Raw genomic sequence first — 24662 nt, 5'->3', positions numbered from 1 at the left:
TGTGTGTGTGTGTGTGTGTGTGTGTGTGTGTGTGTGTGTGTGTGTGTATGTGTGTGTGTGTGTAACCACAATGAATTTCACTATTTAAATACAATTGAAAAAATTATATTAAAAATTGTCACCATGAAAAAGAGTGAATCATATTTGCTATACAGCTGAGTTGTGTTCCACTGTGCCATATCAACTTGAAATTGCTGCATAATTATGCTCTTAATTGCCTTAGTATATCTCACTTTGCTGAGTTGGAAGTAATTTCCTACCTCATATACGGCCGTGTATGAAGGATAATGATATTCTATCTATAGTCTATTGTACTTTGTGTGCAAAAGATACTAGCATTAATGAAGAGTGTTGTGGTAAAATAATGTGCTTGCTATGCAGTCACATTGTCAACTGCAATAAAAATGTTAATAAATCTGTTTTCTGATTGGTCATCTCTTGGTCCATAATCTCAGCCAATCCGTCTCCCATCTTTGCTTTTCTTTACGCATATGGTAATGAGAGTTGATTTGGGTCTGCTCTTTAAACCCATACAGAACAATTCTCCTTTTCCAGAGACCAGACTTAGGCAAAATTGTCTGAAACATAGCCCTGAAACTTGAAATACAGCACAAAATAAAAGGCTTCTCCACCCCCGAAGTATATATCAGATAGCAAAAGTATTAGGGATCATGCACTTTATTTACAGGGCAGCTCCTCAGGCCCTCCCTCAGTGGCCTGTATTACTTATTGCACAGTTCTTACCAGGAATGGTTATCAGGTTTGCCAAGCACAAAAGACTAGAAGAGCAGGGAGAGCATCCCCAAGACAGTAGTGAAAAATGCAGCAATTGCTTGAGGGAGAAGCAACTGGAGAACTGAAAGAACTGTGCTGGGAGATATAATAATAGATATATAATGTTAGAATATTATGGATACATATATGTATGTATAATAACATATAACCCTAAGTATCAAGGATTTAATTATGTTTTTTAAAGAGTGTCACCAAAGTCTTATTAAAACTTAAACCTGCACTAAGACTTTGGGGATACCCTGCATATGTTTTTGTTTTGGGATACATTTTTGGAAATGCAAATATATTTGGATACATTTTAGAAAACAATTCCTTCCAAAATGAGTAAAAGAAATGAAACTGTGGTGCATTAAGGGAGTAAATTCCATTTTTAGAAACCGCATATACACTGAGACTCTTTGTTTCCCAACAATGCCTGTTCTTCAGTTCATCACATTCATGTTTGATGACTAGTAAATGCCCTGGGAAATGGGAAGGGAAAGAGAGCATTGAGTTTCTTGAAAGTTTGCTGCTGGGACATGAGTTCGAGGGTAAAAACATATCTTCATGTCTGAATGATATAGTTTTGAAAAAATAAACTCCAAGTCTGAATCTTTATAGATAGTAGAAGACAATTGTATCTTACCAGTGCCCACTTTCCTTTCTTTTTATATGAGAATCATTAGAAGTAGTTTTTCTTAACTTGATCAGACCAGCATATATTAAAGTCTACTGTAGGATCAATGTCATTTGACCTGAGTATAGAGCATGATGCTAGGTACTGATGTTACTAAGAGATACAACCGGGTTCCTACCTTTTTGGGGTTTGTAGTCTTCTTGAAGAGAGAGAAAAAGACACATTGGGGAGAGAGAGAGAGGAGAGAGGAGGAGCAGGAGAAGGAGAAGGAGGAAGAGGAGGAGGATGATGATAATGGACAATTTAGAGGTTTTGAACCTGAATGATCTAAATATGGGGGATTCCTTTACAGAAATAGGGAAGCCTGGAAGTTGGGATGATTTGGGAATGGTAAAATGTTGAATTCTGTTTTAACATTTGAATTTGAAATTCTTATGGGGCATCAAGGTTGAGGTTTCCAGCAAGAAGTTAATGATGCAATACTGGATCACAAGAAAGAATTAGAACTGTATATACAGACTTGGGAGGTATCTGCATAGAACTGATAACTGAACTCATAGCAGCTGTATGAGATCACCAAGAGATGAGGAGGAAGAACAAGCATGTCATAAACTATAAACAAAATGTTGATTCACTCAGCTTGTAGGCCTGCTTGGTTTCATTGTGTCAAAGCTTGTGTTTTGTTATTTAAAAAATTACAATTGTAAAGGAATTTCAGAGAATAGAATTTGAATCATTTGTATAGCCTACTGGTATATGGTTATGTAATCTGATATTACGTGGCAAAGGCATAGATTTTATGTGTAACAAATATAAAAGCTGTCTAATATGTCTAGCATAATGTATCATTCAGTTTTTCCCAAGTTTTTCCAATTTTGTGGGAGAAGATCCCTGCATGGAATTTATTTTATGAAGCTGTGGGATATCTGTGCCCTTACTTTGTAGAATTAGTTTGGCAGGGTCAACCATGGCTTAAACACATTGTAGGCAATGGCTTAAACACCAGGCAAGAGCAGTGTAATAGAAGTCAAGGAGATGGAGTCTAGGAAAGGGTTAACAGCAGTGTCAAAAACTTAAGATATTAAGGAGATTAAGATCTGAGAAAAGATCATTAGATTTAGGAGGTAACAATGCTTTGGTAACTTGGAGAGAGATGTTTCAGTCAAGTGGTGGGGTCACAACTTTCTTGCAACTTTTAGTCTCTGTGGCCAAAAATAATGACTCAATATTGGGGGGCAAGCAGCATCCCCTCTGGGTGAAGCAGTTAGGTGACATACACAGTTGATAGAATGTTGGACTTGAAGTCAGGAAGATCTGAGTTTAAATCTTGCCACAGATACTTACTAACTGTGTGGCCCTGGGCAAGTCACCAACCCCTTTCAGCCTCAATTTGCTCATCTGCAAAATGGAGATAATAGTAGGACCTACCTCACTAGCTTGTTGTGAGACTAAAGTAATATAATTTATGTGAATTCTTTACAAACTTTTAAGTCCTAGATATTATTATTAATCATTAGTCTTTCTGAATTTATCCAGGCAAGTCTTCATACAGTATGCACCCAGTCCATCGCTGGTGCCATACTTAAAATTTTTCTGGTTTAGTAAACTGTCTACGTTTTGTGATGCATTTCAAAGCTAATGGAGCTCTCTGGATCACCCTCATACTAGATAAGGCATGGTATTTATTAAGAAAAAATGAGGGGGGTTGGTAAATGAGGGGATAAATTTTATTTTTCTGAAGATTCTGCTGTAAAAATCATTCTTATTGTGTAATGCATATGTGATAAAGCAGTGAATGTCTTCATCTCAGAGGAATCTGGAAAATGACCTGGTAGACTTGCAGAATGCTAATAGCTACAATTTTGCATGCTTGTATTCTAGTGAATCAGCCACTTTATCTTTCCTAGCTGAAGATAATAGGAGAGGGGGAGAAATATATCTTAATGTCTTTTTGGCTTGAAAAATTGACTTCTGAGTTGGCTTGAAAATCTTTCTATATTTCTTCATTGTTCACATCTAAGGAAAGATATTCTACATCTAAGGAAAGCTGAAAATAACTTTCTATATAAAAACCATTTTAGAAGTAACACATAACTTTCTCCAAAGACTTCAGATTTATGACAATTGAAAAAAATCCTCTCTTGGAATGTTCACGATCCCACAGGATGGATTCACCCCGTGTACTTGGAAAGAATGGAAAGGTTATTAATAATCATGAGTATAGAATCCAAAATCATAAATCACCATGCTAAAGTGGGAAAAAGGCTTCCTTGGGGCAATGTATTGAAAGATTTAAGAGTAATAGGAATTCACTTCCTGGCTCAAACATTCATTAGCTTGGTGATCTTGGCAAATCACTCATTCTCTAGGTATGTGTTTCCTTATGTGCAAATAAAAGAGTTGAATTAGTTGATTTTTAAAGGCCCTCTGGTTCTAAGTCTTGTTACCTGTTTAAGTCATACTCTAGTACCTAGGACTTCTTGAAACTTATGTCAGCAAGATCTAGCAAATCCACATTGTAAAGGCTTTAGGTATGGGACTGGTGATGGGATCTATTTGTCATATGAAGACCAGCCTAGCTAAATGTGGAAAGAAAGGCTTATCACCAGAAAGCTGACCATATGGTGGTTTTCTTTTATGGGTGGTGGGGTTCAATAATTGATAAAAAAATTAAAAATCCTGTAGTAGTTTCTGGGACAAGATTGGAAAACTTCTGTCTTTTCCATAAAAATAATGCTGATCATATCTGTAACTTTTAAGTGCAAGAGGTTTTTTTGTTTGTTTATTTTGTTTTTGGTGAAGCACTTAGGTGTCATCTTGGAAGATTCTCTGTCCTAATTATAGAACTTACACATTGACAAGTCTAAGATAACCAGACAGTTTAATTTAGGTCATGAAAAAAAAGTAGCACTTATTCCCTTACATTTTCCCACCCCACCATTTATTCAATTTCAGTAAATTTTATTAAGCTCTCACTGTATTCAAGGTACTGTTTTAGGTAGTGAGGAGAATACAAGACAAAATGAAATACTGTACTTACCCTTAAGGGGCTTACTTTTCTAGTAGGGGACTCATAAGAATAAAATGAATAGAAAAATAACACAGAGTAGAATATGAAAGTTCATGAGAAGTATAGTGTTATGGAGCCTGACAGAAAGGAGTCCACTTTTCTGGCTAGGTTGGGGTGGAGGGAAAGGTCAAGGAGAGTTACAAACGAGAAAGGTTTCAGGGAAGGTAATGTTTATTCGCCCAGAATATCAGAAATTCAGGGAATTTTAGAGGTCCTCTGCCTGGTGAATGAATTCCCTCTATGCTAGCCTTGCAAGTGGTTGGTCTCTGCTTTGAGCACCTCTAGTGGTGGGTAATTCATTGCCTCAAATTCAAAGCAGCCTGTTATATTTGGGGACAGCTCCAATTGTTAGAAAGCTCTTCCTTATCTGAAATCTTTCAGTCTGCTCCACTTCCCCAGAATGGTCCTAGATTGCCCTTCTGACACAGCACAGAAGTCTAATTGTTTCTCAAAACCAGTTGGGATTGAGACTATAGTGCCTTTCATATTTAACTGTTGTACAATGAATAAAAGCATTTGAGATCCTGGGTAATGAAGAATAAGTGTTTTGTGGCAATTCATTTCACTCTAAAAGGAGTTTATTGAGTACTTGAGTATATTGAATCTCAGTCTCTCTTTCTGTCTCTCTGTCTCTGTCTCTCTTTCTCTCTGTCTCTGTCTCTCTCTGTCTCTGTCTCTCTCTATCTCTCTCTCTGTCTGTCTGTCTCTGTCTCTGTCTCTGTCTCTCTGTCTCTGTCTCTCTCTCTCTCTGTCTCTGTCTCTGTCTCTCTCTCTGTCTGTCTCTCTGTCTCTCTCTCTCTCTCTCTGTCTCTCTCTGTCTCTCTGTCTCTCTCTGTCTCTCTCTCTGTCTCTCTCTCTGTCTCTCTCTCTCTCTCTCTCTGTTTCTCTCTCTCTCTCTCTGTCTCTCTCTCTCTCTCTCTCTGTCTCTCTCTCTCTGTTTCTCTCCTGTCTCTCTCCCTGTCTCTCTCTCTGTCTCTCTCTCATATCTATGTCAGCCTTAGAGTCAGGGAGGCCTGGGTTCAAACTATAGCACAGGACACATACTAGCTGCACGATACTGGGCGCTAGGCAATTTTAAAGGAGCCTCCCATGCTGATGAAATCATAGAACCAGAACAAAGGTGGGGCACTGGCAATTATGTTTTGGCATGACAGAGTCCCTAGTGTGTAGTGTTACCCTACTGATCCATCATCTGCCCAGTCTTACATCTCTGCCTTAGGTATTATGGGACCAACGGAGGAACTCAGGGCAGATTCATATGCCTGGACTACTCTAAGATAGTAGCTCATTAACACAGAATATTGCTGTTATTTCAGAAATAATGGGAAAAGGAAATGATTTGCTTCTAGAGTCTTTGGCCCAACTTGAATGTATTTTTGTATTTCTCTTCTCAGGTAATACTTTAGTTATAATTGATAGGTCTGACCCATGGCCTCTCTCCCTCTTAGGGAAGGACTTAAGGGGCATGCCAGTAATATTTAATAATAGTTTCTTGGGAAAAATTGTATAACATGATATACAAGTTTAATCTGTATTATGAATATTGTTGTTTAGTAGTTTTAGTTGTGTCCAATCCTTCACGATCCCACTTAGAGTTTTCTTGGTAAAGATATAGGAATGATTTGTCATTTCCTTGTCTAGCTCATTTTACATATGAGAAAATTAAAGTGAACAGGGTTAAGTGTCTTGGTCAGGGTCACACAGCTAGCAAGTATCTGAGGCCAGATTTGAACTCAGATCTTACTCTAGGTGGGGCGCTCTATCCACCATGCCTCCTAGGCCCTAACACATAGCCTGGCATAGTAAGTACTTAATGAATCCATTTCCTCATCCATAAAACAGATTAGATGATTTCTAATGTCCTTTTTAGCTGTAACATTCGTATTTCTATAAAGTACTTATTGATTGTTGGGAGCTCTAGCTTCCCTTTATATGATCCCTCAGTGGTGCTTTATAAGCTCAACAGACATTTATTGAGTGTGTACTATGTATAAGTCAAGCATTGTGTTAGACCCTGAGGGATATAAATAAATACATAAACAAAGACAGTCTTTTCCCTCAAGGAACCTAAATTCTACTGGCAATGGAAGTAGCTTGGTAAATTATACACAATCCTCTGACCTTACCACACCTCAATGAAAGATGTATCATAATCATGTCATCAACAGTCATCAATGAAAACTGATTTTTTTTCTTAATGGAAGAAAATAATAATAGGTAAGTAACACAGATCCAGACCTTTGATTTTTATCAATGTAGAACTCTCCCCTTAAATCTCTCTCTACCTTTACCCATGCAAATTGTTGACTGTTGTGCAATTTATAGTCTTAGAGAGCTGGTTGGGACATTAAGAGGTTAGGTGACTTGTCCAAGATCATGCAGATATGTATGAGAGATCAGATTTGAATTTAGGTATTCCTAACTGACTTTCTCCACTACACCATGCTGCCTTTTGTACTGCATGTATTTTTTTTGCTTGATGTTTACCTTATCATGAAGGAAAAGGACTTTGAAAGTTGAGTTGAAACAATAAGTTATATACATTGAATGTATTCAGTATAAGTAATTATTTATAGGATGATTACCCAGGTTTTTTAGGCCATCATCCTTCTTACTGCCTGCCTTTGAGCTATGTTTTCCTTCTTTTGAATATCCTCCCAAGGATGAGCAGTTTTGTCTAGTTTTAATTTAAATTTAATTTGAATTTTTAATTTGTCTAGTTTCATATAGAGAAAAGGCTTGGTAATGGGTAAGGTTAAAACTGTCAATTCCCAACAAAGTTTTTGTATTTGTGGATTTCAATGGTCAGTACAATCTCAATATTCTTCATTTCCATGAATTGAGTTGTGTACCATTATCATTGGTGCATTAATGACTCTTATTTTCTTTCCTTTGCAGTGGCTTGCTATCCTCTGATTATGTAGAAATTCATTATGAAGATGGGAAACCACAGTACTCTAAGGTATGGTTAAAAACATCATGGTGGGCTATTTCTGGATGAAAAGTCTGCTTTGACAAAGCTCAATAAATGTTTCATTTGTTTTAGTGTTTAAACCAGGCAAAGGGGCTTTTCCTCTTATACATGTACAAGAACTGCTGCCTTCTCTAGTTAATGAATGATTGTTACTATCATAAGTATAAACAAAATCCACAGTTACTATGACGGATGCGAGTTCTTTATTTTTAGCTGAGCTAATAGTAAAAGGTAATATATGAATGTACCTTATTCTAAAATATGTTCTATTGTCTATACAGTGATTATAGGGTAAATGGATGGTTTTATGAATTAAAAAGCTAAACAACAAAGACAATTCAGGAACACAGAACAGTTGTGATAGACTTTAAATTATAGAGTTAGAAGAGACCTCATGACCATTTTAGACAGCTTGTCTCATTTTGAAATGAGGACATCAGGGCAAGATAGGATAATTGATTTGCCTATGGTGTTGTAGCTAGAATGGCAGTTAGGAATAGAAATAGGTGTCTTAGGAGTCTGACAATATTTTAGGTAAGAGGTGACAAGGGCCTGAAATAAGATAATGACCATGAGAGTAGAGAGAAGGTGATGAATGTGAGACATATTTTAGAAGTAGAATGAATGGGACTTGATGTAAGAGAGAGGGAAGAGTTATCTTTACAACACGTTGATAATCATTGTCAAAAGCTGCAGGGAGAAGTCAAAGAGGATAACAAGTAAGAAAATAAGAGCAAATAGCAAATAAGGAAAGTCCAGTAGATTTAGTAACTAAATTTCTGTGGAATAGTGGGGCCTGGTGGGGCCATAAGTCAGATTGTAATGGAGGGAGAAGGATGGTGAGAAGGTGGAGGCATGATTTTAGGTGATCATTTAGTAGTTTTACAGTGAATTGGGAATAAAGGAGAGGAGGAGAGAGACAGAGAGACAGAGAGAGAGAGAGCGACAGAGAAAGAGACAGAGCGAAGAGGAGAAATGGGAAAGTTTAAGGAAAGAATTTTTAGTGAAGGGAGAATAGTGTGTATTTTTAGACAATAGGGAAGAAACAAATGGCTGGAGAGAGTTGAAAGAGAGAGAGAAGTAATGATCAATGGAGAATTTATTAAGTGCTGACTATGTACCAGGTGCTATGCTTAGTTCTTTATAAATATCTCATTTGAGTCTCGTATCTCTGGGAAGTAGGTGCTGTTGTCCCCATTTTACAGTTGAGGAAATAGGCAGAGGTTAAGTGATTTGCTCAGGGTCACACAACTAGTGAGTATGAACTCAGAATTGAACTTAGACCATCCTGACTCCCAGCCTAGCATTTTGTCCACTGTGCCATCTAGGAAACTGAGTCAAGACTACAAACAGAAAGTAAAATGAGGGCTCTCTCTTCCTCCAAGGGTGAAAGAGAAGAGAGGGTGGGTAAAGGTAATAAGAGGGATTTTGAAGTGTGAAGGAGGGTGGATGAGGAAGCTTTGGAAGAATTTTGAATTTTTCAGTCATGTGGGAGATGAGATCATTTGCTTAAAAAAAGTGACTGGGGGTGTCTGGGAACTTGAGGAGAACCAACGAGGTTTGGGATAGCCTTTTTGACCAGAGAGAATCAATCGGGGAGAATTAAAAGGATCATCAGGTGGTAGTGAGAATCCAGTTAAGATCAGAGGACTTGAAATTGTCATTTTCAGAACTTCCTCCAGCCTTCCCTCCTTCATCCACCTAGTAGTAATAATGGAGAAAGCCATGTTTATATGAAGGGTTATTCTATAGACTTGGTTTCTGTGAGCCCACAGGCTATAATGAGGGGCAGCTGGTGGAATTTGGGAGTGAGGAAGGGGGCAGGGGCCATGATTTTTGACTTGATGTATGGAAAATCTTCCTAAGGATCTATCTGTAAGAGAAGGGAACTTATTAGTTTGGTGGGGAATATTCCCTCACTAGAGATCCTTAAGTGAAAGGCATTTGCTGATGATGTTTTAGGAAGAATATTTTTTGGGGGGTCAGAAATGCATTAGACTAGGTGGTCTTTGAGGTCCTATCCAACTTTGAGATTCATTGATTCTCTGATCAGGGTGACTGAGGTGTAAGGATTGGCCCAAAGACAAAGGGGTCCAGGGAGTCTTGACTGGAGGACATTAACTATGAAAGGAAGAGAGTGAGAGCCAAATAGGGATGATGAACTTTGGGAAGGAGGACTGTTAGAGGGACTGAAGTTCACACTAAGATTGAACCAACACTCAAGTTTAGGAGGAGTGACCAGGAGGGAGAAAAAGGACAAGAGATTTTGACTGGGAAATGGAGTTAGATTAAAAACTGGAGAAGCTTCATTTACATATAAATATTAATTTAACTCTCAGGAATGAATTACCAAAAAGTGAGAGAATAAACCGTCATTTGGCCTTTATCATTTAGTTATTAGTGCTTCCTGAAGGGCTAAACCATACCCATTGAAAACTATTTACTGAGGGGAACAAGAGGAAACAAGGAGGTAGGAAAATAGGATAAGGAAAGGAGGAGAAAGAGAAGAGAATAGAAAGAAGTGAGACATGATAACCACCAATCTAGTGCTACCAACATCTTCCTTATTCTTGTGACAAAGGTCAGACATTCAACTGCAGAAGGGCTCACAGTTAAACTGTGTCCTGCTGTTGAAAGCTCTTCTAGCTGAGATCCATTAAGATCTCGCTTCTAGGCATAGTACCGTAACATCTCACTAATTTGGTGGAACTTAGGGAAAACTAGTCTGAATAAATGAAAAGACTGCATTGCAGTATGTTTTTTTTTTTAAGATCTATGGTTTTCTTCTTGTCAGGCAACTTAAATTAATTGGTAATGGCTTCCAAGTAGAAATCTTGTTTAAGCCTAATTAATTAGGTAAGAATTTGCAATGACTAAAATTGATTTTTGTGCAAGCCATGTATAGAAGTTCTTAAAATAGTGTGTTCAGTGCAATTAAATGTACCTGGTGCTGGGGATATGAAAACAGAAATGAACCAGTCCCTGTCTTTAAGGAGTTTACATTCAACTCAGGGAGCATCATGCAGATAGATAAATAGAATCAAATATGTACAAAGAGAAAAAATCATTTTGGTGCTTTGGGAGGAAATGCATTGGAACCGATTCCAATAAGTCAATACAAAATATACACAAATATAATTCATTAGTAATTAGTATACAATCAAATAGAAAGCGACTTTAGGGATATAAGAAGAGCCATGACAACCTGGGAGATTAAGAATGGTCTTGTGTAGGAGGTAGTACTTGAGTAGAACCTTGAAGGGAGCTAGGGATTCCAAGAGGCTGAGGTAGTGATGGAGGGTATTCCAAGTAGGAGAGACACCATGGGCAAAGGCACAGAGACATGCATTCTTGCAAGTAGATTAACCAAGTACCTGAAGTATTAATTCCCTTATTTGATTAATTTGAAATTGGTTTAAGGTAATTTTTAGTTCAAATCAGTTTGAATAATGAAAAAATTAAGAATAAATTGAGTCCTAATTAGTAAGATTTTGTTATATTCTGCAATTGTCTTTCCAGGGCACTGAGTGAGGAGAATAGCTAATAATAATAGCTGAATAAATGTCTTACATATGCTCATATATTATATAATGAATTATGTACATGTTATATTTTACATATATATAACTTTAAAATTTATTATAAAATATATATAGATAAAATTTATATATATAAATAAAATTTATATATATATATATTTCACATATACTTTGGTGTGAGGTTTTGATTTGTATGACATTGTGAAAAGAGTAATTCAATATTACTATTATAGTATTACTGAGAATATCATTCCCATTTTATTGATGGAGAAACCAAGGCTTAAAGAACTTATAATTTTCCCAGGCTTATAGTTAGAATTCATCTTCTGCTCTCAAATCTTGTATTCTTCCTACTATCCTATACTTCCTCTTACCACAGTTCAGCAGTGGCTTATCAAAAATATGTGAATTTTTCCCAGATTGCTAAACTAATACCAATATATGTGGGTGATTTTTGTATGGGGTTGCATAGAAAGTTATATGTTTGATTCTTGTAATTAGTAACTCAACTAAGAGAGTCAGTATGTCAGAGTGAACAGAGGACGAGCCCTGGAGGCAGGAAGACCAGGTTCAAGTCTTGTCTTTGACATATCCTAATTGTGTGACCAAGGGCAAGGCTATAAGTTACATCTTATAATCTACATCATCAGAGAAATTTTCCACATTGTGAATTCCCCAAATTCACTGACCTAAGGTTCCATCAGTTTGTATGTTCTAAATAATGCTCACGTAACTCCTGCCTTTCAAGGGAATACCTGAATATTCAATGAGGATCTTTTACCTTATAATTAACAACAAATTTCTGGAATTTCCCACGGGTGGTTGGCATTTAAACTTAGTATATAAGTGACAGATACCCATGTGTTACATTGTAGTTTTCTCCCCTCCCCTCTAAATGGAAGGTTAAAAAAAAGTTTCCTTAGGACTCTTGGGTTTTGTTTAGCCTCCTTAAAAGTTAACGCTATGGAACGTGAGCAGAAATGCTAAACCAGGCAAGATGACAGTCCTTCTTGGCACTTCTACAGACCAAAGCCTCTTTCCCTCTACCGTGCCAGCAGCAGTGAGCACTGCGGTTGCTGAATCATGAGTAGAAAGAATTGTACAGAAACTTTATAGACTCAGCAAATGGTCCAGCCACCTAGCCAGGATGCAGTAACTTGATCCAAACTTCATGGAGGAGAATTTCTGAGTCAATTGATTTGGAAATACAAGACCTAATTGGCCTCTAGAGGTCATCTGAGTCCACAAAAAGGGGAATTTATCATTCGGAAGGTGGCTACTCATTGAAACAAAGGATTTTCTGACTGGGGCAATAAGTCATCTTTAGTAGCCTGTCTGTTACAAGCTAAGTTTTTCATTCACTGTTTTGTTCCTGCTTCTGACAATTGAACTAAACAACCCATACAGATTATCTTTAGCTCTTGCATGAATGGGATATTTGTGTACACTCTTTCTTCATCTCTGTCTCTGTCTCAGCATTTCATTATGATTAAAAGAAATAAACCAACATTGCCTGAAATATAACAAATTGCTGGAGTGGCTCTATATCAGATGTGTTCTACCATGAAATTATGATGAAGTTAAATAATTCTTTTTACTTGGAATGTATATTTCCTTCAAAGTTGTAAAATGTTTGAAAATATGCAATTTTTTTCGGATGGGGCTCCCCTCTCTCTCCCAGGCTGGAAGCTGACAGTATTGCTTGGCATGGAAACTGTAATTTTCTTTGCTTTTTCAGAAAGCAGAAATTTGCCTCTCCTTAGGCAACCTGGTGGCCCTCTGCTTGTGGGGCCTCGTCCTGTTGGTTTCAGTCATTGAGGATACCCATTTAGCCTTAATCCTATGAAACTCAGAACTTCTGAATATATGTGATCCACCCGTCTCAGCACTCATCTCCCTAACCCCTGCAGAAGCAACTACAGTTCCATCATGCTTAGCTCATTTCTTAATTACTTATACAAAATAGATTCAGAGATATTGATAATCTAAAGTCATTTTATATTGGTCTTTGAAATTTGTTTTTATGCTATAATTTACATTGTGGATGTGCATTTGATGTTTTGGGAATTCAAATGATTAACTCAGGCTTTAAAGGAAGAGTTTAGAATTAGTCTAGTTAAATTAGTCTAGCATGCCTGCTGTCAATCTTTACCTGGCCTCTACTCCCTGCCAGGAGGGGCCCAGCTTACTCTCGGATGGTTGTCTAGTTTTACAAATTAAGTTCATTTCAATAAACGTTATGTGGAGGCACCATGGTATGCTTTGGAAAATTTCTGTGAAGAGGTTGTTTTAAATGAATTCAAAGGGTTTCCATCAATAAAGTAGATATAGAGAGTTGAGAGGGCCAAAAAGCAAGTAATCAAATAGAGTATCATTAAGTGTGTCTGGAAGATTCTTCTCTAATAAACCACAATGTGGATACATAACATTATATGAGGTTCAAGAATTTCTTATGTGGTTAGGTAGTAATTTTATAAATCTTTGTATTTTTGTACACAGATACTTCTTTTTTTTTTTTTGGACCAGACCTGTAGTGTCATCAGTGTAGGGAATTCGCAGGGAGCAAATTCTTGCCACCAATACAAATGGTTAACTGCACTGCAATTTCTTGTGCCTAGGGCACTGAGAAGGTTTTGCAACCTACCCAGTGTTACACAGCCAGTACCTCTTCAAATCTCCTGCCATTGAGGTCAACTTTCTATCCCCTGTGCCTTCTAATTTCTACAATATGCATCCTTAATCAACTTTATTTTTCCAATGAGCATGGATTTCATTGAGGAGTGCCTGCAGTTTTGCCAGATTTGATGCAATTTCAAACAGGAATGCCTGGTGGATTTCACCCTCTATGAAAGAGCAAAAGAATTCCCCTTCCATCCAGACTTTACATGGGACATTATTTATGAAACTGGTGAAGGTCTTAGGTTAGTATATGTCTCCTTGTTGTACTAGCGGACAAAATGGTTCATGAGGATTTGGAAGCTGTAGAAGGGAAAGCTTGTTCAGAGATAGGTTGGAGTATACTCTTACTGACTGTCCAGTGTCCCACAGCTGGGGTAGTGCTAGTGTTTGTCCTAGACATGCCCCTATTCTTTGAATACAGTGCCATTTTGTGCCATGCTGCCATCTTGGATACTTCGATCAGTGTCTTCAGTTTACGTCACATTTCTGAAGAATTCTCTAGGGAAAGGATTTACCATACCTTTTCATGGCATATTACCCTTAAAGGCTTAATGTTCATATAGAGTATAAGAACTGAACTCTAGAACAGTATTTCTGGTACTGTGCTTCCTACCATCCAGATACCTGGCTATCTTAAGGCCTCTCATGAAATTTTGTTGAAATAACTCAGTCCTCTCATCTACAGAGAATGTCTTTTTTTGTGGTCCAATGCTTTCTGCCCTTGTTTTCCCCCCATAGACACCCAAGTCACTTCTTCTTTACCACTGCCCCAGTATCCTCATGCTGGCAGTGTCCCCACCCACCTTACTTCTCTGAATGATAAATTTGAGAAAATTCTCAGACTCATTCACTTTAAACTTGTCTCAGCTCATGACCCTCTGCCTTACTTCTAGTTCCCTTATCTGTATTTTCTTCCCCCATTAGAATATAAGCACTCTGAGGGCAGGAACTACCTTTCTTTTAGCTTGTATTTGCTTTCTCAACACTTGTCACAGTGACTGGCACATAGTAAACACTTAAGACATACTTTATCTATTTCCTGTGGTCTATGTTTACCGAGGAGAATTTGAGGCTGTTTGGACTAATTTGTGGCACACTTTGTGCCTCCTCAGTCTCATTGGTATATTTGTAAAACGCAAGTCTACATTTTTTGATCCCAAACCATGTTTGTCAACCTAGTTTTATCATTGTCCCCTGGGCTTACCTTTGCATCAAAGTCATCATTATCAAAGTGTATGTCACTCTCATTTGGAGGATCTTGAGAAATTTTGTGAAGAACTTGACAGTTTCACCATCTGCAGCAGATGTTGTCATGTCAGCTACTGATGTTTTCATAGGCATTTTATTTCTGTCGTGGCTACTACAAGGGGCTGTGACTTAATTCACAAAAGTGGGCTTCTTGTTATCACCCACACTAATTCTGCTATTTATCTTGCCAAGGAGAACCAAAGAATTATTGTCCTATTTCATGCACTGAAAGAAATTTTATGAATTAATTTAAATTTTTCTGTGGATGTTCATTTCCTCGAATGGCACATCAACTCCTTAGTCATTGGACTGGGACTACACTTCATATGTTAAATATGAGAAGTTAAATTAGTGTTATGGTATGATGATTCTTTGATTCATAGAACTCTCTGCTTCCCTTTCTACCACTCCCCCACTATTAGTGTGTCACTAGTAGGGGTCTGCACAAAACTGAAGACTGTTTTTTATTTTTATTTGTTTTATGGGTTGTTGTACCTATCCAAGTCAAGTGCCTCAGACACTATCTGTGTGATGTTGGGCAAGTTCCTTACCTCCCCTTAGCCTCGGTTTCCTCATCTGTAAAATGGAGATAATAATAGCAGCTACTACTTACCAAGTTGTTGTGAGGATTAAATGAAATAGTATATTAGTGCTATGCCAATTTTAAGGTGCTTTATATACAAATGCTGTGATAGTGAATAGAGGATCAGCAAAGGTTCTGAATATCCTAAAATATCCTAAAGCAAAGGATATTCTGGCTGTGACAATAAACCATCTTTTGTAACATGTTTGCTATAGCCTAAGTTTTTCCTGCTTATGATAACCAGGCTAAATAGCCCATAGATATTACTGTCTTCACTATTATTAGTAAATAATAATAATAATAATAAAATTTGGTGGCCACACTTCAGGTATTGAACTTCTTTATATTTAACTTCATTGTGGCCCTTGGACTGCAGACACAGTCAGATATAGGGTCTGTATTTAGAAGCTTCCCAGCATTGTGTCACCTATGAGGACTTGTGCTTAATTGGCATAATCTTTGAGAACACCAGCTCATTTTGTCACACCATGATAGGGCAGCAGGAGGTAATTTTTGTAGGAACCAAGTTTTATGATTATTCTCTTATCTATATATTCATGATTAATTTTGGGTAGTGGGAGTTAGATTAAGAGAATAGGGAAGGATAAAGAGACCAGAAATTCTGATGAGGGCAAAAAGCAGGATTAGTGTGAGTGAGACAACAGGTCTCTGATAAGACAACAGGTGACTGTGATCAGACAGCAGAATTTTGAAGTTTACTATAATTGATGCTTTTATTAAAATAACCTTATCAGCAATAATAGTAATACCTTGGATGGATATAGCTCATTGCTGTTAAAAATGCTTTCACACATGTTATTTCCTTTGATTCTAGAGCCTACTGTACATCTAGCAATATGAAGTTTAATAGGTAGGTTATCCCTCCCCTTCCCACAAATTATTCTTAATAGTTCAGCTCTGTTTTCTATAAGGCCTTAATATGAACTTTCTAGTCCAATAAAATGTGTCCAACAAACCAGATAATTCACTGGTAAATCATGCAGGTAGGAACCTCTATGATTTTCTTGTGCTATTCCTCCCACCTACAAAGCTTTCTATCCAACCAAGTTTTGGTTATCCTTTAAGGCTCAGTTAAAAGTTCATTTTCTCAATAAAACCATCCCCAACTACTCCCAGCGATTTTTCCCATCTTTGAATTTCTACTTCATTTGTGGTAGATATATATTGAGCCATTTACAGTTTCGTATTACTCACTAACTATTTTGCATAGATTAGCCTTATCTTCCCACTATGTTATATGGTTCTTAAAGGCAAAGGCCATGTGTTCTATAATACACAGTTAATTGCCCAATGAATTCTGATGGTGATCTTAGACACATTGATCAAATGATCAATAGAACAACTTGCTATTGGCATATTACTTATATTATAATGATAGAATAAATAACAAGAGGTTATTTTTGAAGACCGTCTTGATTTTTATTTTTTAGATTCAATAATCAGAAAATATTCAATTAACTCAGTTTTTTCTTCTCCTCACTTTTTCTCAGCCCAGTCAGAGAGAGATAGTAAGACTGATGATTTTATATATTATGAAAGATATTTTGTTTTATTTCACATTATTCAATGAAATTACAATCCAACAAACATTATTTAATCAGAGAATGAAATACAATTGATAGGTATAAAGTAGCAGCAGTAAATTACCAGCTAAGTTAATGCACCATGAATTTTTAGTGGGTGAAATCAGCTTGACTATGTGTTTTTCCAGTAATTCCTAAAAGCCTTGATGTAGGAGAAGAAAAAAATTGGACAGTGGAGGTTATCCAGGGATAAAGAATAGCAGGTTGGGAAAGGAGTGAAGATTTCTGAATTGGTGGCTAGACAATCATTAAAGTGGCAGACCATAGAATCAAGCCTGAAAATAGAGACAGATAAAACTATGGGGGGATGGGGGGGGGGAAGAGACTGGGAGAGTAAGGAAGGACCAAGGGATCAGAGATCCTGATAAGGGTAAAAAAGAAATTTAGTGTTAAGTGAGAGAAAGAAAGTAAGAGAGGTAGAAGGTTAGGAGACTGTCACAGAATGGAATTTTAAAGTTAAAGATCTTAGATAATAATAGCTAGACTCATAATAATAGCTAGCACTTGCATACCACTTTTAAGTTTGAAAAGCACTTTACAAATATTCTTTCATTTATCCTCACAGCAGCCCTATGACGTAGGTGTTATTATTATCCTCACTTTGTAGATGAGGAAATCAAGACAGAGGGGTGTTAAGTGATTCATCCAGGTTCACATAGCTTGTAAATATTTGAGTCACATTTGAATTCATGTCTTTCTGACTCCAGACCCAGTACTTTCTCTATCCATTGTGCTACCTGGCTGCCTGTCTTCGAGGTGATGCAGTTCTTGGGGATGGTGAAGTCTCCAGTTTGACTACATTATTGTGTGGCTGAGGTGTGGTGAAGGGGAAGGTAGTTGAGAAATTGGAGAATTGTGTGGTCAGGATGTTATGGGGTCATCAGCATGAATACAGATGATCCATGAGTATCACAGCAAGATATGGGTTGGAGAGGAAGCTTGAGCCAAGTGCCAAAATTACTGAAAAAGCTGGAAGACATCTGTAAACAGATTCCTCAAGTGTAAAATGGGGATAATAATTAGAGCACAGCCTTTATAGGTTTGTTATGAAGTCCTAAGATCAAAGGAGAGGGAATGTGGATTGGACATGAAATAAGGGAGACCTGGGTTCATATCCCACCTCAGACATGAATACCTTTGCTCTATTAGTTTCTTCTGTAAAAGGAGGAAAATAAATAACTACTTCATAGGATCAGTTTTTAAAATATTTTTTTGTTTTCTCTCTCTTTATTATAATCTTGACATATATGAACAAAAATGATCATTTCCATGTATGAAGAACAGAAAAGGAGAATTATCCACAAAGGCATGGATCTTAACTATGAGCATCTTTTAAAAATTATAAATTCAGCACAATAATTCTATTATCCTGTTTGTGTCTTCCTGAATTTCTGTTTTCTTCTGTGTATTATATGGAAGTTTCATTAAGATTCTTTTTTTGAAAATCACTATTATTTCTTATTCCCCAAAAAAATCCCCCCTCAAGCTAAAAGAAAAAAATGCCTTTCTGTGTAACAAAGAAATATAGTCAAACAAAACAGAATCATTCATTGGCTATGTCTCATTCTGCACCTCTAGTCTTTCACTTCTGTGTCTTGAGATGGGAGACAAGACTTATCAGCCTTCTGGAGTTATAGATGCTTATTGTATTGATAAGAATTCTTAATTCTGAAATAATAATAACTAGCATTTGTATAGCTCTTCAAGGTTTTCAAATTGTTTTACGTATTATCTCCTTTGATTCTCACAACAACCATGTGAGACAGCTGCTATTATTATCTCCTTTTAATAATGGAAAAACTGAGGTATACAGAAGTCAATGTGCTTTGCTTAGAGTTACATAACTAGTAAATGTTTGAGACAGTATTTGAATTTGCGTCTTCCTGAATTAAGATCCAGAATTCTATCCACCATATTACCTACTTTCCTTAAGTCTTTCTAAATTTTTTCCTTTACAATGTTCTAGTTATTATATAAATTTGTTTCTTGGTTCTACTAACTTTTCTCTGCATCATATTATATAAGCTTTCTCAGATTTCTCTGTCTTTCTCTTTTGTTGACATTTATATGGCATTCTACAATCAATGAGCATTTTATTCGGTTCTAGTTTTTTTTATTACAACAAAAATTGCTATAATTATTTTTGTTTGTATGGATCCTTTTATTTATTTTTTGATCTCTTTGATGTTTAAGCCTAATAATATTATCACTGAGTCTATGGGTATGAATATGAACAAACAGTTTAATGACTTTTGGTGAAGCATAGTTCCAAATTGCTTTCCAGAATGGCTAGCCCTATTTAGCATTGGTGTGCTTGTACCCAGGTGTTGTGAATATTATATGAAATAATATACATGAAGTGCTTTTCCAATGTATTACATAAACCTCGTTTATTATTACTGAGATAATGTGCATAGGCTTTGGAAACTTGCAAAATCTTAGATAATGAGATTATCATTATTATAGGAACTAGTTTGTTAGGATAGTAGTATTATCAGGAGGCAGATGTCTTACTCAAAAATATATAAAACATAAATATTTGAAATCAGAGAAGGGAATGTACATTATAGGTTGCATGTAGTCCTTGGCTTATGCTCATCTGGCCTGTGGAAAGTTTTCTAAAATTAAGTGTCCACCAGCCATCCTCTCCCTCATAACTAAGGGCAATAAATTAAGAATCTTTCCTATTTTAAGTCTGTGCATGTTGGAAGGGGGAAAATATGCCAATTATGACAAAACATTATACTTCAAAGGTAGCCTTTAGGTAAAAGGCTCTGGGATCATTTGCCTTGGTTAATATTAGGAGGTCATCTTTTAGGGATGAGAAGGGGAGGGAATTTTGGGCATCATGAGTTTTCTTTTCTTTTTTTTTTGCTGGGTAATTTAATCATTTTATTAATAAGGCTAACATGTTTATTAATGAACAGAGGTCACTGACTCTCTTCAATGTCAAAGAACCCTCATGATGGTGGGCTCACAGTTTCTATGCTCTTTGAAGAGTAGGTGTTCCCAAGAGTGGCAATCAACTCTGATTGTTTAACAATTAATAAGAAAATGAATATTATTATAACGAAAGACTGGGCTGTATTACAATGAGGGTCTTTGGGTAAGTGACTTGAATCACCCAAGTCTTGGCCACTTTGCCTGGATAAATCTTTTTCAAAAGATTTCCCACACTGGTTGATTTCTTTTTTTTTTCAAATGCTTTATTAACTTCTGATTTACATCATTCATTTACTCCAAATTTTGAGTTACAAATTTTCTCCCCATTTTCCCCTACCCACTGCCCCAAAATAGCAGTCCCACAGGATACCCCCTCTTCCAATCTGCTCTTTCCCATATTTTCTCCCATACCCCTTTCGACTTTTCCAGTGGATCTCTTATGCCCCAGTGCCTGTATATCTTATTTCCCAATTACATGTAAAATAATATTAATAATAGCATATATATTTGAATATTTGATTTTAAAACTTTGAATTCCATATTCATTCCCTTCCTCCCTTGTCACCCACCCTTACTGGGAGGATAAGAAGTTCAGTATAGGTTGTACATGTGTGGCTAATGCAAAACAATAACATAGTAGGTATATTGTAAAAGACTGACTGTATTTCCCTCCCTCCTATCCCACCTCTCACTTGTTCTATTCTCTACTTTGATCCTGTTCCTTTTCAAAAATGGGTGCTTCCAACTTCCCTCCCCCCAACCTCCCTTCCCTTTCATCATCCCCCCTCTCATCCCCTTCCCCCGCTACTCTCCTGGAGGGTGAGATACCCTATTTAGTGTGTATTTCATTCCCTCATCAAGCCAGATTCAATGGGAATAAGGTTGACCCATTCCCTTTTGCCTTCCTATTCTTCCCCTCCATTGAAACCATTTTCCCTTGCCTCTTCTGTATGAGATAGTTTACCCTATTCTGTCTCTCCCCATCTTCTCTCATTATATTCTTCTCTCACCTCTTACTTTCACCCTTTAAGTATCATCCCTTCCTGTTAAATTGGTCCTGTGCTCTATATGTATACCTGTAAACATATATACACACATTTACATATGTATTCATATGCCCATATACCCTCATATATATATATATTTCTATTTCCTTCAACTACTGAGAAAAGTTTCATAAGTTACAATTATTGTTTTTCCATGTAGGAATGTTAATAGTTCAACTTTGATAAGTCCTTTTCCCTGTTTACCTTCTCATGCTTCTCTTGCTTCTTGTATCTGAATGTCAAATTTTCTATTCAACTCTGGTTTTTTCATCAAGAATGCTTGAAAGTCCTCTATTCCACTGAATGACCATATTTTCCCCTGAAACATGATACTCAGTTTTGCTGGGTAGGTGACTCTTGGTTTTAATCTCAGCTCCTTTGACCTCTGGAATATCATATTCCAAGCCCTTCTATCCCTCAGTGTAGAAGCTGCCAGATCCTGGGTTATCCTGATTGTGTTTCCACAATATTCAAATTGTTTCTTCCTCGCTGCTTGTAGTATTCTCTCCTTAATCTGGGAATTCTGGAACCTGGCTATAATATTCCTAGGAGTTTTCTTTTTGGGATCTTTTCAGAAGGCGATCAGTGGATTCTTTCAACCTCTATTTTTCCCTCTGGTTCTAAAACATCAGGGCAGTTTTCTTTGAGAATTTCCTGGAGGATGATTTCTAGGTTTTTACTTTGATCATGGCTTTCAGGTAGTCCAATAATTTTTAAGTTATCTCTCCTGGATCTATTTTCCAGGTCAGTGGTTTTTCCCATGAGATATTTCACATTGCCTTCTATTCTTTCATTTGTTTGGATCTGTTTAACAGCATCTTGATTTCTCATAAAGTTTAGCTTTCATTTTCTCCAGTCTAATTCTGAAGCAATGATTCTCCTCAGTGAGCTTTTGAGATTCTTTTTCCATCTGGCAAATTCGGCTTTTTAAGGCATTCTTCTCCTCATTGCCTTTTTGGGCCTCTTTTGCCATTTGAGTTAGTCTGTTTTTTAAAGTAGTATTTTCCTCAGTCAGGCTTTTGACTCTCATTTCATAATTTTCTTGCATTGTTCTCATTTCTCTTCTCAATTTTTATTCCACTTCTCTTATCTGCTTCTTAAGGTACTCTATGGCCTGTAACCAGCTTGTATTTTCCTTTGAAGCTTTTGGTGCAGGAGTTCTGACTTCACTGTCTTCCTCCTGTTCCATGCTTTGCTCCTTTTTGTCCCCCAAATAGGAATCTAATGTTGGAATCTTCTGTCTGCTTTGTTTCCTTTGCCTGGTCATGTCGCCCCTCAGTAACTTGACCCCTGGGCTTTTTGCCACAGTAGGACTCTGCCACCAGACAGCGCAGCTTTCATCCCAAATGCTGGGGTTTTCTCAGCTGCTGGAGGTATTAGATGGGTGCCCTCTCTGAGGTCTCCACATGTTCTGGCAAGCTGGACACACACCCCAAGACCTCCACCCTAGACTGCAATCCATATCCAAGAAGGTTAAAGTAAGAGCAATTACCCCTCAGACTGGTGCTTGGTCTCCCTACACTCTGCAGGCCAGGAGCTGAAGCTGCCACAAAGCCCTGGCTGGCTGTGCTGACGGCTCAGCGGCTTCTCGCCCTGGGGGCAAAAGCCATGCACTCCCACTTATTGGGTCCCAAAGTCCAGACTTCACTGACCTCTCACTTTGTCCTTCACATCTATGTGTTGATAAATCTGGAAATGGTCACAGCGGCTGCTGATCTGGAGTCCCTCCAGCTGGGGGCTGGTCAGGCCCGCCCTGGGGCTGAAGCCTTGAGTGGGGCTGGGCTTGGCTCCCAGAGTGCTGAGCTGGCTGCTTGCTGCTGGCCTGCTGGGCTGTCCTCAGCGAGAGGTTAGCTTCTCTGTGTCATTTTGTGGGTTCTGCAGCTCCAAAGTTTGTTTAGAGTCCCCTTTTTACATGGCTTGAGGAAGGTGGAAGCCATCATGAGTTTTCTATGCTTGATTTCTTTTACCTACATTATCCTTTTGCTTTTCCTGTCCATTGTAGCTGAGGAAAAGGCCATTTCAAGGACATAACTTATCATTACTAAAGTGTTCATATGGAGAAAATTATAGGGTGATCCCAGGTTATTACATTAGCTTGACTCATGTTTATTTAAAGCATTTAATAGTCCCCTCTGTGCCCTCCCTTTTGCCATTCTCCAATTCAGTTTGAGGACTCCTCCTCCAGGTGTCAGTCCTTATGTACTGGTTTTTAATAGTCTGCCATATTCCACTTCCAGGCTTAGGTGAAACTTTCTCTTCTAGCTTAATGTGGGTATCTCCTTTCAGCAGCAATCAGTTTCTGAGAAGAGGATCTTTTAGCCAAATTAAGATCTTCTAGGTAATCTCATCTCAGCATTGCCCTCAGAAAGCTCTTAAGAGAAGAAGAAAACTGGAGATTGCTAGAATTTTCATCAGAATGTTTAAGAGGAGAATGGTAACAATGACAGTTAACATCAGGCCATTGAGAGGAACCACTTTTACTGGTATGTAAGCAAAAGCTAGGTGGCCCCTTGGGTAGAGCACCAGACCTGGAGTCAGGAAGCTTCAGTTCAAATCTGACCTTAGACACTTTCTAGCTTTGTGATGCTGGGTAAGTCACTTAACTGTGTTTGCTCAGTTCCCTCATCTGATAAAAAAAACTGAGCTGGAGAAGGAAATGGAAAACTACTTTAATATCTTTGCCAAGAAAACCTCAAATGAGGTCATGAAGAACTGGACATGACAGAAATGTGAAAGTACTAGATTTGGAGTTAGGTGGCCTGGGTTCAAATCCCAGCTTTGATACTTACAGCTGTGTGATCAATAAAGTTACTTAACTTTTCTTGGCCTAAAGTTTCTCATTTATGAAGTGCAGATAATATTACAGTATATAGTTCAAATCAGGGCCAAGGCATTGAAACCAAGGCCTGTGTAGGTGGAGATATAATGAGCAGGGTCTGGATTGGCATTCTCCCTCATTGGCAGATCTTCCTCCTTTGTCTTCTGATTTCCTTTTGTAGTAGATCTTTAATCATTTTCTTATCTTTCTCACTCTTCTTTGCCTTTGTCTTTTTCACTGTCCTTTAACTGTGATACTGATCTAAGGTGTATTTAAAAAAAATAACTTAATGTTTTATGTTCCTGCTTATTAATTTAAAAAGTGAATGAATGGAAAGTTTTTTCATGCAAAACCCAATTAAATTGACTTTTGCTTGCATGTGGCCCTAGACTAATTTTCCTCCCTTTGGGTCATTTACTCTCTATAGAAAAAAATGTCTCTCCATACACTAAATTAATAAATTGCTATAAATATTAGAAAATCACTTAAGAGTGATTTTCCATATTAAACCTAGTTCAATCGATTATATATATATAATAAAAAGGAAACAAGTAATAGAACAAAAACACTGGAATTAAGAGGGTTTACTGAAGGCTTCTTATCAAAGGTGGAATTTTCATTGTCTATAATTATAGGTTGACCTAATATATCAGGTACATATTTTTTCCAGCTCTATAATTCTGAAGTCACAGGTTCGAATCAATATTTGAAGGCACTAGATGTTGCAGTGGTTAAGAGAGCTAGACT

The 24662-nt window shown here is 37.3% G+C and overlaps 1 protein-coding gene across 3 annotated transcripts in view; it reads left to right on the top strand.

Annotated features, from left to right (window-relative positions):
* Window positions 1-24662, top strand: part of ADAM23 (ADAM metallopeptidase domain 23) — a 253104-nt gene that overhangs the window by 109096 nt on the left and 119346 nt on the right. For all 3 annotated transcript variants that reach the window (XM_069075296.1, XM_069075295.1, XM_069075297.1), the window contains exon 4: window positions 7380-7443. In XM_069075296.1, coding sequence (XP_068931397.1) covers window positions 7380-7443 — 64 coding nt within the window. The remainder of the gene's footprint in view (window positions 1-7379; window positions 7444-24662) is intronic.

The sequence above is a fragment of the Petaurus breviceps genome, unplaced genomic scaffold, assembly GCF_028583685.1.
Source record: "Petaurus breviceps papuanus isolate PSGF00001 unplaced genomic scaffold, PetGlider_PUasm1.0 90903, whole genome shotgun sequence".
Lineage (NCBI taxonomy): Eukaryota > Metazoa > Chordata > Mammalia > Diprotodontia > Petauridae > Petaurus > Petaurus breviceps.
The sequence above is the reverse complement of the archived record's forward strand: the minus strand, read 5'-3'. Positions and strand labels throughout refer to the sequence as shown.